We start from the raw sequence: 13624 nt of genomic DNA on the forward strand, positions 1-13624 counted from the left end.
AATGAGATGAATATATCAATACCTTGATGAATGAGATGAATATATCAATACCTTGATGAATGAGATGAATATATCAATACCTTGATGAATGAGATTGTTCTTGAATGCGGATTATCACAGGAAGTAACGAGGACCTTGGGCTCGTAGCTCTTCGCGAAGTACTCGCTGAACTCGTCGTTGATGATATCGTGCTCAATCTAAATTGTTGTTTTTTAGGTTACAGAATTTATTTCGGTTATAGAGGCATTATTTTCAAAGTTGAATTGAGCTGGAAACTTGTGTGATATCCCAATCGCTAGATCTCGATATCCACAGTGGACACTTTTTATACTTATACTTAACATTTTGTAACCAAAAATATTTTCTTTCTTTCCCCGAACTGATTTTTTTCATTTAGTGGACAACCGTACAAATATATTTTTCGTCGCCACGCTTTGTATGATAAAAATTATTTGAATATTTAAAATATTAAAATATGGACTATTCTTTTTGAAAAAAGTTAATACAATTAATGTTTCCTAAATTGTCTTATTCATGGTACTTAAAGATTTTTTAAACTGATTTTTAGAACTAATTGAACTGATGATTATTGATCATAGAAAGGATAAGGACTTGCTTCATAAACAGAAACCAAAATAATTCATCGCATGCCTTACACTATCCATCTTGATAATTATATAATTATAACCAATCCCTTTAAAACAGGTTTTCACCTCTTCATCTTCCTCCTCCCCAGTTTTCCCTCCCACGGTGGTTTCATCGTACTCCCGCATAGAGTCAATAGTCTTGGGAACCAGCTTGGGGGGCGCATCCTCCCCCAGCTCCTCCCGTTCCTTCTTCCTCTCATCCTGCCTCTTCCTCTTCTCCTTCTTCTTCTCACGTTTCAGGTTCAACCAAGCTGCATTCCTCCTAAAATCAGGCAAATCCGTTAAATTCTATCGCAGTTAGAAGCAGTTCTTAAATTTCTTCTAAATAAAGCTTTAAAATCGTGTTGTAACTTTGAAAATTGTACTGTTTTTATTTTAACCATTAGAAATCATTACTCCAATCTTTTTTATAAATTTGTATATATAAATCTGATGTATAATCTTCCTTTTTAAGTCCCAAATAAGTTTATAAGAATGGATATCATTAGACAAAGAAAACGATATTCTTCCTGAAAACTGTACGATTGTTTTTAATAACTTTCCAAGCGACTGCAAAATAATTGTAGAAGATATAAGTTACATTTATTTCTAATTGATAGCGATATCTACTCTCAAAACTCCAGAAAATTGGTTGTTCACAAAAATTAAATGTATTGAAAGAACCTCTTGAATTAAGTGAAACATCTCTTTGTGTCAAAAGACATAATTTGAGTTGAAATAAAACTAGGAAATAAATTTCCTTCGAAATTATAAAATACTTGCAAAGCAAAAGATCGTTCTTGGTAGTCTTAATTATGATTTGACCTGATTTTATTTTCTATTCTAGAGATATTCTTTTCAATTTTGTTTTCTCCGTCCAGCTTGAGATCTGTTTGGTTCCGTTTAGTCAGTTTTCGATCAATAATCGCCTCCCCTCCGCCCACCTTGTCCTCATCACCTGCCATCTTGTTAAAATGCAAATATACAAAAAATATCTGAAATGAAGAAAAAAATCAATCATCAAATTCCATGTAAATTATACATTGGCTTGAATGACTTGGAAAAAAGTACAAGACACTGATTAAGATCACATTTGTTGATTTTAACGATCAATGGCGATCGTTAAGCTTGCTCAAGAGATATCTCCAACATTTTCAAAATCCCCTCCTTCGTCTCTGCTCCTCCGATGAACCCGGAGGCATGAACAAATATAGCACCTTCGACACTGGAAACCTTCGCCAGCTCATCGTCCCTGACCCCTCGCCAAGCTGCCGGTAAACTCAATCTGTTCTCAAACGAGTCCGGACCCTGAGGGACGCATTGTATACGCCATTTACCAGATTGATCAGTATAGATAGTGTACAAGATGTTTCCTTCCAATCCTTGCTCTAGTTCGAGTTCAAACAAATGCTCTTTCCAGGGTGCTCCTCCTTCCAAGAACACGAGGGCATGCCCACTCTTATGGGCGGAAAATCGTTGTTCAAGAGCATCAGCGACGATCTTTCTCGCCGGCCACCAGGATCGGCTGAAATAATGAACTTTATCCGTGAACTCGGCTTCAGCAACGGCCATAGCTCGGTGGAACCGTTCGTCGATGTCGTTCCCAGGTTCGTTCCAAGACGGGTTAAAAGCTCCGATCCTTCGACTAAAGTTAGTATTGATAGTATATCTGCCCGGTGTATCATGTGTCGAGATACCATTATCAATGGCGTCCACCTCTTCGATAAACTTCTCGTAGATCTTGACAAACAACTTCTCGACCAGAACATCGACGTCAGAGCTTTTTGCGTCTGTTTGAATCAGTGTCGATATAATCTCTTTACCAAAATGAAAATAGACAAGACCAGCGCTAGATAATTTAGTTGAATACTTGTAGCTTGAATCCAGACTATTCAATGTATGTGTGAATGTCTTCTGATGATGATCAAATCGCTGGCGCTCCGCGTCAAACACGGCACCTACGTCTACAACGATATCACAGGTATCTAGCAGAGCAGGATCTCTGGTTCGGACGATCTCTGCGTCCTTAAATCTCGGGAGAACTCGGAGTAGAGCACAAGCAAGGACCTCGTCGGCGTGAAAACTTCCATTGTGAGTTCCAATCTTCATTTTTCCCGTGAGATGAGAAATTAGTCTAGAAAACATTATATACTGGGAAATTACCGATTTCTATTTTAAAACTTAAATATCAATTAATTTATTTTTATTAAATGTGAACAATTGTACGATGAGTGCACAAATATATACGGTAAAATTAAATAATTACGGTAATTTCACGAATTTACACTATTATTTCCATGTGTATAATTTTTTAGCGCAAAATGGACTAGAATGCCGCTGTAAACCATTTATTTTTCAGAAAATCGTCTTTGTAGTCTGACATAAATCAATCAGTGAATGAATAATAATCGGAACTCGCTTTGTTATCGATAAACATTACCATGGATGAATATATTTATTTTATTCTTTTTCAGATATTTTAGACTAAATTTTCCTTTTCCGAATCAAATACATCTTTCATCTTTTAGCATGGTCTTTGCTTCATTATAACGTTTTATTTGTAAATACGCAAGATTAGTTATCAAATATTTATCTATATTTACCTCCAAATATTGCTTTATTTTCAAAATCTAAGTTTTTCCGTTATTTTAACTCATGTGAAGAATGTGAAGAGGGTTTATTCAATCAAATTTGTTTTTATTCATTTATTGATTGATTGATAAAGGTGTTTAAATATGAAATTATTTGCGGCATTGCGTGTTATTCAGTATTTTCTTGTTCCCCGCCAAATTTCCACAGGGTGATCAGGCAGTGGCACAGATCCACAATGAGTGATAAATGTTGCAAGTCAAAATACAACTTCTTATTTCCGGTCATTTGGCCGCAGTGCCCGGCCCTTAGCCGAGGCGCTGGGCCCCTAGCCGTAGGTGTCTTGACCTTCCTAACCCATAAATATTTAAAAGTGAATAATAATAATTTTGCCGAAAAACAAGTGGTCATGTACGTAATGGTTAGAAGTGTGGGGGGGAAGGGGGGTCCTAAAATCGTTCTCTAGGACAGACCCCAATTTCTAGGCCTAGGCCTAGGCGCTTCGTCTAGAACAGACTAGGGGGGATGATTGCTATGGCTAGGGGGCCGAGCGCCGCGGCTAGGACAGGCAGGGGGCCGGGCGCTGCGTCCTCATGATCAAACATATCTATGCGTAACAAAGATAATATATAGTTCCGTCTCCCTGCCATAAACTGTAATTTAAACTAATGTTAATTATAAATATCCATTTTTACATGTATAGTTTGTGGCTAAATATATAATTTAATTTGATTTGATCTGAATCTGACTCTGACTCTGACTCTGACTCTGACTCTGACTCTGACTCTGACTCTGACTCTGACCCAAAAAAAAAACTCCATTACTTTCCTAAAATGATCATCCTATGTTTGGTGCGCTCAAAACTTCAATTGGATTAGTATATAAAAAAGAAATGAGCCAGCCCCAGTCCATTATCCCCTTTGATAGCCTTAGTTGAATTTTTTTAAATAATTCAAATGTGCCATGAAATTACCCAAACAAGTAAATTGTCCACCTGTTTTTGAAATTTTCTAAATTCATAGGAAATTCTGCAAACAAATGCAGGAAGGAACTGTTAATCTTTTCTTTGTTATTATGCATTAAAGTTACCCCCATTCCGGCTGGGGGGGTCTCTGGTTAACCCCCTCCCCCTAACATATTATTTTATTTAAATATCTCATAAAAACCGTTTGACTAAATAGATATCACTTACTTAACAAATATAAAATAATTTCCAAAGGTTTGCCAATATTTCTGTCTACTATATCTTGTACAACTGATCATAACATGAACAAAACGCGTACTGTATGTTTGTGTTACCTAGAAATTTAATTTTATTGGTTAAACAGGTCCAGATAGCAACACTTGAACTATACAGGACGTAATACACGTAATGTATGTTTATATAACACAAATGCGTTTTTCCTACAGATGGCAGCAGGGGGAGAAAGGTCAAAGGAATATAGAAAGTAATCAATTTGCTATAGATGTCTCTCCTTGCACTTTATCTCAGAGGTACAAAAATTAGTTGTCTGCTACAAGCAATTTAGGAAGGAGGTTTCTACCTGCCAGCGTATCTATATATATATTATCAATTTTTAATACGTTAACAAAGTATTAAACTTAGGTATTTTTACAACTGATTCATTCATGATCAGAAAAAAAATTTTGTCTGCAGCGCTCGGCTTAAGTTAACTGTTAAATGAAATAATCACTCTAACTTGTAGAGTGATGAAGTGCCATAAAGGATGTATATAATTTTGTCATTGGGTCAATAAAAGACACTCAAATACGCGTTTTATATCAATACTAACCCCCGTGTTAAAATTACAAAAGAAGATATTTTGATTTAGATTTGTTTTTCTAGATAAATGAAGTTTTAAATGCCCCCGAAGAAGGGTTTACCATCGAAGGAATGGAGGTAAGATAAAGTATAAAAGTTTCAAACAGGTAAATTTTGGTTAGAGTAGAACTTAGAATTTCTATATTTTATCACTTTAAAAGAAACCCACTCAAGACCAGCCTTAAAGTTAGCAATCACAGTCAACTAATTAATTATAAATATCTAGTTAAAGTTCTTACCTAATACAGACATCTTCATAATATGTCAACAGTAACTTTTACATTATCAATCTTGTATGTTTTCAAGATATAATGATACTAATTATAAGTTTAAATATTTAATTGTAATTAAATTCTAAATGACGCATTGAAAATCAAACCTTTAAAGGGACTGTAGTTTCCAATGACCCAACATGCAAAGCTATCAATGTTCGAATTACAACGTTACCCTTGGTGACGTGACGTATAGAGAACAAGTCAAATTATAGATAACTAGGCTTCTTCTATTTCAATTGTAAACATTTTCTCTTTGGACACATCGTTAAACAACCCAAAATTCGCGGATTTTATTTTTTAAAATCGTCGATTTTCCAAATTTAATGAAAATCTAGCTTCGTTGGAGTCTAATTGATGAACTTTTAATCATCCATAACCCTTCCCTGGGATCATGTGAGGTCCGACATAAATTTGGGCCTGATCGGTTCAGCCGTTTAGACATATTTTGGATACAAACAGACAAACTAGAAAAATATGAATATATAGATTGGGTGAAATTACTGTTCTTTGAGGGGGGACAAGGCCTGAGCAATCATTGTAGACAATTTGTTCATGTACTATCCTAATACATCCCTTTTTTAAGATTGAAATATGTTAGATATTTTTTAAATGGAAATATATTAACTTGATATCCAAATTAAATGTCTAGGTTGGTATGGTTGCTATTTTGGGTAAGATTGCCTCTGTAGAAGTATCAGCAACCAAAACTAGCTATCAGGTATATAATCTAGGGTTGGTTGGTTGGTTGGTTGGCTAGTTGGTTGGCTGGTTGGTTGGCTGGCTGGTTGGTTGGTTGGATTGGTTAGAATTTTTTTCATTAGATTTGATTGATTGGTTGACGGATTAATCGGGTGAATGATAAGAATTTATTGTTTTATTATTTCATTGATTGGCATAATATGACTTTATATGGTTATGCGGATTAAATGAGATTAAATTTTAATCATGAATTGATTGACTGATTGAATAGATCGAGGATAGCACTGGTCAACTGACGGTTGTGCAGTGGGTTGAGGAGGGGTCCACCGTCAAGGAGTTCTACGAGGGAGCTTTCGTCAAGGTTATCGGCTCCATGAGGACACAGGTAAATATGAAGCAAGTGGCTTTAAGCGACTGTAAGCATAATTTTCAGTGTACCTTTATCCAAAGATGGCAATGTCCGATTTACAACGGTACTCGTGAAACCTTAATTAGATCAAAAATGTGGAAGACATCGTAATTTTTATGATCCTAAAAGTGTTTATTTTCATAAGTTTCTCCATTGCTGTCTATCAACAAGAAATGCGCAAGTCACGTACGGAGAGAAACCGCAAATGTAAAGAAATAAAAAGATTGAAATCAAATTCATACTTGATCAAACAAAGCTTTCATGTGTTTAGTTGTAAATCTTGCAATGCTATCTTTAAATGGAGGGTCACTTGAGATTACTTGTTTTTTTCATATGGAGCTTTTACAAGTTTTCATTAAGTTAGCACCGGGGTAGACCGTAGTGGGTATTTGACAATATTTACATTATTTATCAACTCACTTCGTGGTACTCCGGGTTCCTTTTATGAAAATTCTGTTTTTTAACGGATAAAATATTATTCTGAGAATTATTCTAAGGTTTGGAAAATAAATTTATAATTTTATGTGTTTGTGTCCGTAAATTTAATATTTTAATTGCACCCATTTGCATCCTTTTTAGGTTCATTTCTGGTGTTTGGACATAAAGAAAATGCAGATCACCAATTAGTAGATTTCATGTCTTATCTTTGAAATTTTTTTTGAAATGACAATACACCTAATTTTCATAACTGTTACAGGGTGAGAAGAAACATATGATGGCTTTCCGTATGCTAGAAGCTCCCACCCAGGAGGAACAGGACTTTCACGCACTGCAGGTTTTTATTTATAGTACACCTTGCATGATTGATTGATTGTTTAGATTGATTTATTGATTGATTGTTTAGATTGATTGATTGATTGATTGATTGATTACTTGTTTGACGAAAGCTGTGGGTTGATAGATGAAGACATCAACTAATAAATGCATTGTTTGATAAACGATTGATTGATTGAGTTTTGTTTTCACTGAAATTTGTTCATTAATTCATTGATTTTATTGTGTAGGTCGTGTTCTCCCATCTCAAGCTGAAGCAGATCAATGCAAAGATGACTGGACAGGTAGAATGAACTATGTCAGGGTTACTTACAGTTTTTTGATATGATTTTACCAAAATCTGTTTTGTTTGCCAAATAGTGCTGTAAATCATGAAAACACGCCAATTTTATTGAAGATAAGACCATCTTAATTTGTTAGGTTTTCTCAACAAATTAGACTTCAATTTTCTCAACAAATTAGACTTCAATTTTCTCAACAAATTAGACTTCAATTTTCTCCTGGCAAGAATCATGTTCTTAATTTCAAGGTCCCCTATATCTAAAGATGGCAATGTCCGATTTACCTTTATCTGATCAAGTATGATTTAGATTTAGAGTTAGAGTTAGAGTTAGAGTTAGAGTTAGAGTTAGAGTTAGAGTTAGAGTTAGAGTTAGAGTTAGAGTTAGAGTTAGAGTTAGAGTTAGATTTAGATTTAGATTTAGATTTAGATTTAGATTTAAATTTAGATTTAGATTTAGATTTAGGAGTGTTTTACGCTTCATTTTTATCTATGGGTTCTCTGTAAAAGTGACCTGCGAATTTCTCGCTTAAAAGAAACAAACGAGAAATCACGTTTCCGAGTCAGCAACCCGATGTTATCTTAAACATTTTAAATTGGATTAAGATATCAATAGTAACGTTGTAAATCGGGCATTGCAATCTTTAGATTTTTAGATCCTGATATTTTTCGGAAGATTTTGTGACGTATTTGTTTAAACAAAAAACTTCCATTTTCTTGTTTTTCTAAATAAGAATATTAAACTAATTTTACTATAGTCTGGTATGGACCAGTCTGGACTATCTAACTCTATGATGGGAAATGGTGGATTAGGGGCCAGTAACTTTGGAGGTAAGTGATCCCAAAAAAAGATAAAATAATCTTTGATGTTTGCATTATGTCGTCATTATCCATTCTTAACGTGCGTCCGCAATAGTGCATTCTCATTATGCGTCCTACGTGTTTATTCTAAATGTGCCTCATCCAAAAGCTTTCTCACTGTGCGTCCTCATTATGCGTCCTTTAAGTTCATTCTTAATATGCGTCATCAAAGAGCTTTCTTACTGTGCGTCCTCATTATGCGTCCTTTGTGTTCATTCTTAATATGCGTCATCAAAGAGCTTTCTTACTGTGCGTCCTCATTATGCGTCCTTTGTGTTCATTCTTAATGTGCGTCATCAAAGAGCTTTCTCACTGTGCGTCCTCATTATGCGTTCTTCGCGTTCATTCTTAATGTGCGTCATCAAAGAGCATTTTCACTGCGTCCTTATGCTTCTTCATTGTGCGTCCTTCGTGTTAATTCTTAATGTGTGTCATCTATGAGCTTTTTCACTGTGCGTCCTTCGTGTTCATTCTTAATTTGCGTCATCTAAGAGCAATTTCACTGTGCGTCCTAATGCTTCTTCATTGTGCGTCCTTCGTGTTCATTCTCAATGCGCGTTCTCAAAGAGGTTTTTCAGTTTGCGTCCGCAATATACTTTATGCATCCTCTGCACTAAAGGGGGGGGGGGTGTAATAGTTACATTTAAACTATTAAGCAGTAGTCCGCTTGAACAAAAACAGAAAGGAGTTCCCTGAGCAGAAATATTGTAATATTGATGTTATTTCTAGGAAGCTCTAGTGCTAGTTTCGGAAACAAGAATCAGGATTTGATTTATAATCTGATAAAACAGTGTAGAGACGACCAGGGTATTCACCTAGGGACAATCAATAATGAGGTAATTCGAAGCAATGTGGGGGGGGGGGGATCATCGTCTGCCAGGTTTCAACCTAGTTTTTACACCTAATACGTCTAGAGAGAGATATTAAAGCATTGAAAAATTACAGTTAAAAAAACCTTTCTAACTGAACTTCTGAAGCATGTTATGTTTTTTGTAATGAAGCCCACATTCTTGTGATTTTTTATTCGGATGAAACAAAAATAAATATATCTTTATCCAAATCCATCCATATTTTCTTCTTCAAATGTCTAAACGGAATAACTTTTCTATGTTACCTAATTTAATATTTAGACATTAAACACAATCTTAGTTAGAGAAGAAAAAATTTGGGACACCCACCCATTCCTTACAATTTAATTAAGTTTTACAACTTGAAAATCTACAATTGTTACTCGGTTATGGGACTCAAAGCGCCCTTATTCTTATATTACGCTTGAACAGTGTTCACTGACTATCTTGAGAAATCGCGTTTTCTCACAAAATGATGTGGGATGTACAGAACATAACTTAGTTTTCAGATTTCTTTATGTTCAGATGCAAATTTTCATTTTTACAAATTACAGTGAGAACCAGAAAACATCGGAATGGGAAAACAACATAATATCAAGACATAAGTGTATTTGATGTTGTTTTAAAGCAAATAGTTTTACTAAACAATTATTAAATCACTATTTTGGTGAAATTGGTCTGTTTACGCTGCCAAATTGCTGTGTCTCATTGTCATTGGATTTTTAAAAATTGTAAATTTATTATAAAAGTCGTCTTCCTATTTCATAGTTTTATGATTATCACTATTTTAAATATATTTTTCTTGAAATGGAACATTTAAAAAGCTTTAAGGGTGATTGATTAGTGACTTTTTTTAGACATCAGTTAAAAGCCCACCGGCTACCAGAGGTTGCTGCGTTTTCTCTTAATTAAAATATTGCAAAAAAATCAAAATAGTATATTCGAACTACGGTTGCGAATTGACGATTTAATATCGGAGAAATCAACGAAAGGCTGAAAAAAATATTAAATAAAATTTCATTTTTCAGATCGTTTTCATGAAAATTCTATGCTGAATTCAAATCTGAAAAGTGCTTTATGAAAAAATTAAAATTGAATGAGTTAGAAAACGCAGCGTCCCCCGGTGGGCGGTTGGCTTAGTTCCAATATTGATCAGCCTTTACTTGTATACATCACATTTTTCGTTGAAACCCGTTAGAAAGTAACAAAGATAATTCCAATACTTCTTGTTTTTTTTTTAGCCATCACTCTCTTTTATTAAGGAATAGTGAAATGAATAAAATATATTAACAGTACAGTACAATACAATATGTCTTCAAAACAAAATTATCAATTACAAAATATCACAATGTTGGAAATCCACCAAAATATAAAAATAGGAAGGGAAGAAGGTACACTTGAACACCAAAAGTATTTTGGATTTTGAAAGCTAAATTTTGTACTTAAATAGTTTTAAACCGATATGATAAAAGCATGTTAAGCCTTTTATGCAGTTCTAAGATCAATTAAACCTGATTGATCAATTACAGCTGTACGAATATCTACAATATCAGGTACAGAAGCCACAGTAGCTACTGGTGTAACTGGAACACTTGGAATAGTTGTGATTAAGGGTTTCAAATCACAAGCATCATGAGAATACCATCTTCCTTCGCCAGGAGCAGGCTGAACATCAGAACAGTCGGCGTTAGCTTCTACAAAGCAGTAATCCAGAGCATCACAAGTTCTCTCCGGGTCTCCCATAAAGGCATTAGCACCAGAGAGGGGATTTATACAGGCGCATTTTACCTTTGGTGCTGATTGGTTTCTTGTTCTCGACAGGCTGGGTGTAGACAGACGAGATAGAGCAGGGAGAAGGTTTGTAGCCCGACAGGCGTATGCAGAGAAGCATCTTTTCCCTCCGTCCGTTGGTTTTACATCATAGCAATCAGAAGAGCAGTTGACAAAACACCAGTGAGATTTAGAACATGTGTTTCTAGGTTCTGATCCTGTGTTTCCGGGGAAAGGATTGATGCAACCACACTTTTCCTTGGTGTTCTTCTGGTAGATGCTTGGGATAGAGTTAGGTCTATGATGGGCATTAGTGTAGAGGAAAAGGGTGCAACAGATCTGCATCTAGAATAAAACATTTCTCATGCGGAGATATTGGTAAAAATAAATCGGATCAAAGCGTGGGGTCTAAAATACAACTGAGTTCAATTAAAGGGACTGTAAGCGTAAATTTAAGTGAGCCTCCTTGCTAAGATGGCAATGTCTGATTCACAATGATACCCTTAAAAATCTTGTTTGATCAAGTACACTCGGGAGGTTTCAATGTCTTGAAGAGAAATTATGAGAATTAGCTTTACCAGCAGAGCTAGACTGATGGTCTTCATGGTAGTGGATTAAATAAAGAACTAACCTAGGTTAGTAATGCAAAACCATTATATACCCTTACGGTCCTATTCTTAGAAAGGATCAGTATGCGTCCTGCGAAATAACCGGCATTAATGCATATTGAGAAGTTATGCAGGTTGTCGTGGGAAGAAAATCATATCTCATAAAAAAAAGTTAGGTTAATGTAGCAAATATTTTTGTTCGTTTATGTAGATAACCTTAAAGAAACTCGTACATTAAAAAGAATCCATTGCACTTAAAAGTCGAAACATTTATTATTGCACACCCTTTACAGACTAGAAAACTGGGAATCACAGAAATAAACCCACTACCCAGCCTTAGGTAGAGGAAACATTAGAACCCGGGGATTCACGCTTATCTTCTTGCAGTACCGAATAGTACAAGAAACAATTTAACATATTTAGATAAACAATTAACAGTACAGTATACAATGCAGTACATTATAGTACAGTGTAGTACAGTATAGTACACTGAACATTTATCATATTCGCTAAACGATTAACAGTACAGTTCAGTGCAGTACAATATAGTACAGTGCAGTAAAGTATAGTACACTGAACAATTTAACATATTCATCAAAACAATTAACAGTACAGTACAGTACAGAATAGTACACAAAACAATTAAACATATTCAACTAAACAATTAACAGTACATGTACAGTGCAGTACAGTACAGTACAGAATAGTACACAGAACAATTTAACATATTTAGCTAAACAATTAAAAGTACAGTACAGTGCAGTACAATATAGTACAATGGAGTATAGTACAGTTTACAGTGCAGTACAATAAAGTACACTGCACAATTTATCATATTCAGCTAAACAATTAACAGCACAGTAGAGTGCAGTACAGTATAGTACACTGATTAATTTAACATATTCATCTAAACAATTAATAGGACAGTGTAGTACAGTATAATACACTATACAATTTAATATATTCATCTTAACAATTAACAGTACAGTAAAGTGCAGTACAATATAGTACAGTAAAGTAAACTGTACAACTTAACATTTTCATCTAAACAATCAACAGTACAGTACATTGGTTTGGCATTGATAGATTAAGAGCTTGTGTCCGTTTTGACATTGATAGCTGATGACTTGAAAAATTGATATAAGATGGTCCACAATCATGATCATCCTGGATCATGAAGGAGGGGGGGGGGGGGGTCAGAAGGGGAGTGGGTACAAAACACCTAAAACAACACCTAAACTTCAAAACACCTAAATTCAAAACACCAAAATTTTAGAAGACCTAAATTCAAAACACTTAAATTCCAGAAGACCTAGTTAAATGTCCAAACACCCAACGTGTGAAAACACCTTTTTTTCAAAACACCTAAATTTCACTTTAAAGAAAAAACACTTAAATTTCATTTTATAGGTAGAAAACACCTAAATTGTCATTAAAAGGTTCAAAATGAAATTTAGTTTTTCACCTTTACATTAAATTTATATATCTGTACATTCAAAAAAGTTCATCTGAAAATTTTGATGTTTCTTTCCGAAAAAGAATTTTAGGTGCTTTAAAAACTGAAGTGTTTCGGCACTTTGGGTGTTTTGACACGTGGGTGTTATGTTTTTAGGTGTTTTGTATTTTAAGGAAAGAGGAGGGGGGGCGAGGAAGGGGGTTTAGAAGGAGGGAAGAGGAGGAGGAGAAAAATCCGAGGATAACAATTAAAACTTAAAGAGGATCCAGTAAATGGAATGAGAGGGGAGGAGAGTAGATAAGGAGAAGCAAAGTTTTTGAAACCACGCAACCTCGAAAACAAAACATTTATCTATATTGTCAGCAGCACATTTTTAGCGTTAGGCCAAAAAATTTTGTGGCCAAACTTTAAACTTTGAAAGTAAAGAACTTAAGAAAAATTGAAAAAATATAAGAACCAGCATGGTTAGAGAGGTCCTGGCAAAATGTAAGAACCAGCATGGTTAGAGAGGTCCTGACAAAATATAACAACCAACAAGGTTAGAGAGGTCCTGGCAAAATATAACAACCAACATGGTTAGAGAGGTCCTGACAAAATATAACAACCA

General features: G+C 34.9%; 4 protein-coding genes across 5 annotated transcripts in view; 1 reads left to right on the forward strand and 3 right to left on the reverse strand.

Annotated features, from left to right (window-relative positions):
* Positions 1-1621, reverse strand: part of LOC111712256 (ribosome production factor 1) — a gene marked incomplete in the record, with an annotated part of 6451 nt that extends 4830 nt beyond the window's left edge. Inside the window, 3 exon segments of one of the 2 annotated variants that reach the window (XM_023486824.1) lie at positions 81-197; positions 714-909; positions 1452-1621. In XM_023486824.1, coding sequence (XP_023342592.1) covers positions 81-197; positions 714-909; positions 1452-1591 — 453 coding nt within the window. 2 annotated transcript variants of the gene reach the window in all.
* On the reverse strand, positions 1621-2760 carry LOC111712254 (UPF0160 protein MYG1, mitochondrial). The gene has a single exon (XM_023486823.1). It carries the CDS (start codon positions 2733-2735, stop codon positions 1749-1751), a length of 987 nt encoding a protein of 328 aa, XP_023342591.1. The 5' UTR covers positions 2736-2760; the 3' UTR covers positions 1621-1748.
* Positions 2761-5061: 2301 nt separating this feature from the next.
* On the forward strand, positions 5062-9171 carry LOC111712251 (replication protein A 32 kDa subunit; the record flags this gene model as incomplete). Its single annotated transcript, XM_023486820.1, is given in 7 exon segments — positions 5062-5115; positions 5962-6030; positions 6283-6396; positions 7118-7195; positions 7425-7478; positions 8233-8305; positions 9065-9171. Coding segments are annotated over 7 exon segments (549 nt in total), but the record flags the coding sequence as incomplete, so codon positions are not given.
* Positions 9172-10451: 1280 nt separating this feature from the next.
* Positions 10452-11604, reverse strand: LOC111712252 (uncharacterized). The gene is made up of 2 exons (XM_023486821.1): positions 11532-11604; positions 10452-11298 (listed from the first exon to the last, which is right to left on the reverse strand). Exons 1-2 carry the CDS (start codon positions 11556-11558, stop codon positions 10669-10671), a joined length of 657 nt encoding a protein of 218 aa, XP_023342589.1. The 5' UTR covers positions 11559-11604; the 3' UTR covers positions 10452-10668.
* Positions 11605-13624: the final 2020 nt, after the last annotated feature.

The sequence above is a fragment of the Eurytemora carolleeae genome, unplaced genomic scaffold, assembly GCF_000591075.1.
Source record: "Eurytemora carolleeae unplaced genomic scaffold, Eaff_2.0 scaffold1169, whole genome shotgun sequence".
Classification (NCBI taxonomy): domain Eukaryota; kingdom Metazoa; phylum Arthropoda; class Copepoda; order Calanoida; family Temoridae; genus Eurytemora; species Eurytemora carolleeae.

What these genes read in the sequence shown, in the direction of transcription:
- LOC111712254 (XM_023486823.1), bottom strand. Translation starts at nt 2,735, where the DNA reads ATGAAGATTGGAACTCACAATGGAAGTTTTCACGCCGACGAGGTCCTT.
- LOC111712252 (XM_023486821.1), bottom strand. Translation starts at nt 11,558, where the DNA reads ATGAAGACCATCAGTCTAGCTCTGCTG. An exon ending in CCATCAGTCTAGCTCTGCTG is followed by an intron (nt 11,299 to 11,531) that starts GTAAAGCTAATT and finishes GTTTTATTCTAG; the next exon opens with ATGCAGATCTGTTGCACCCT.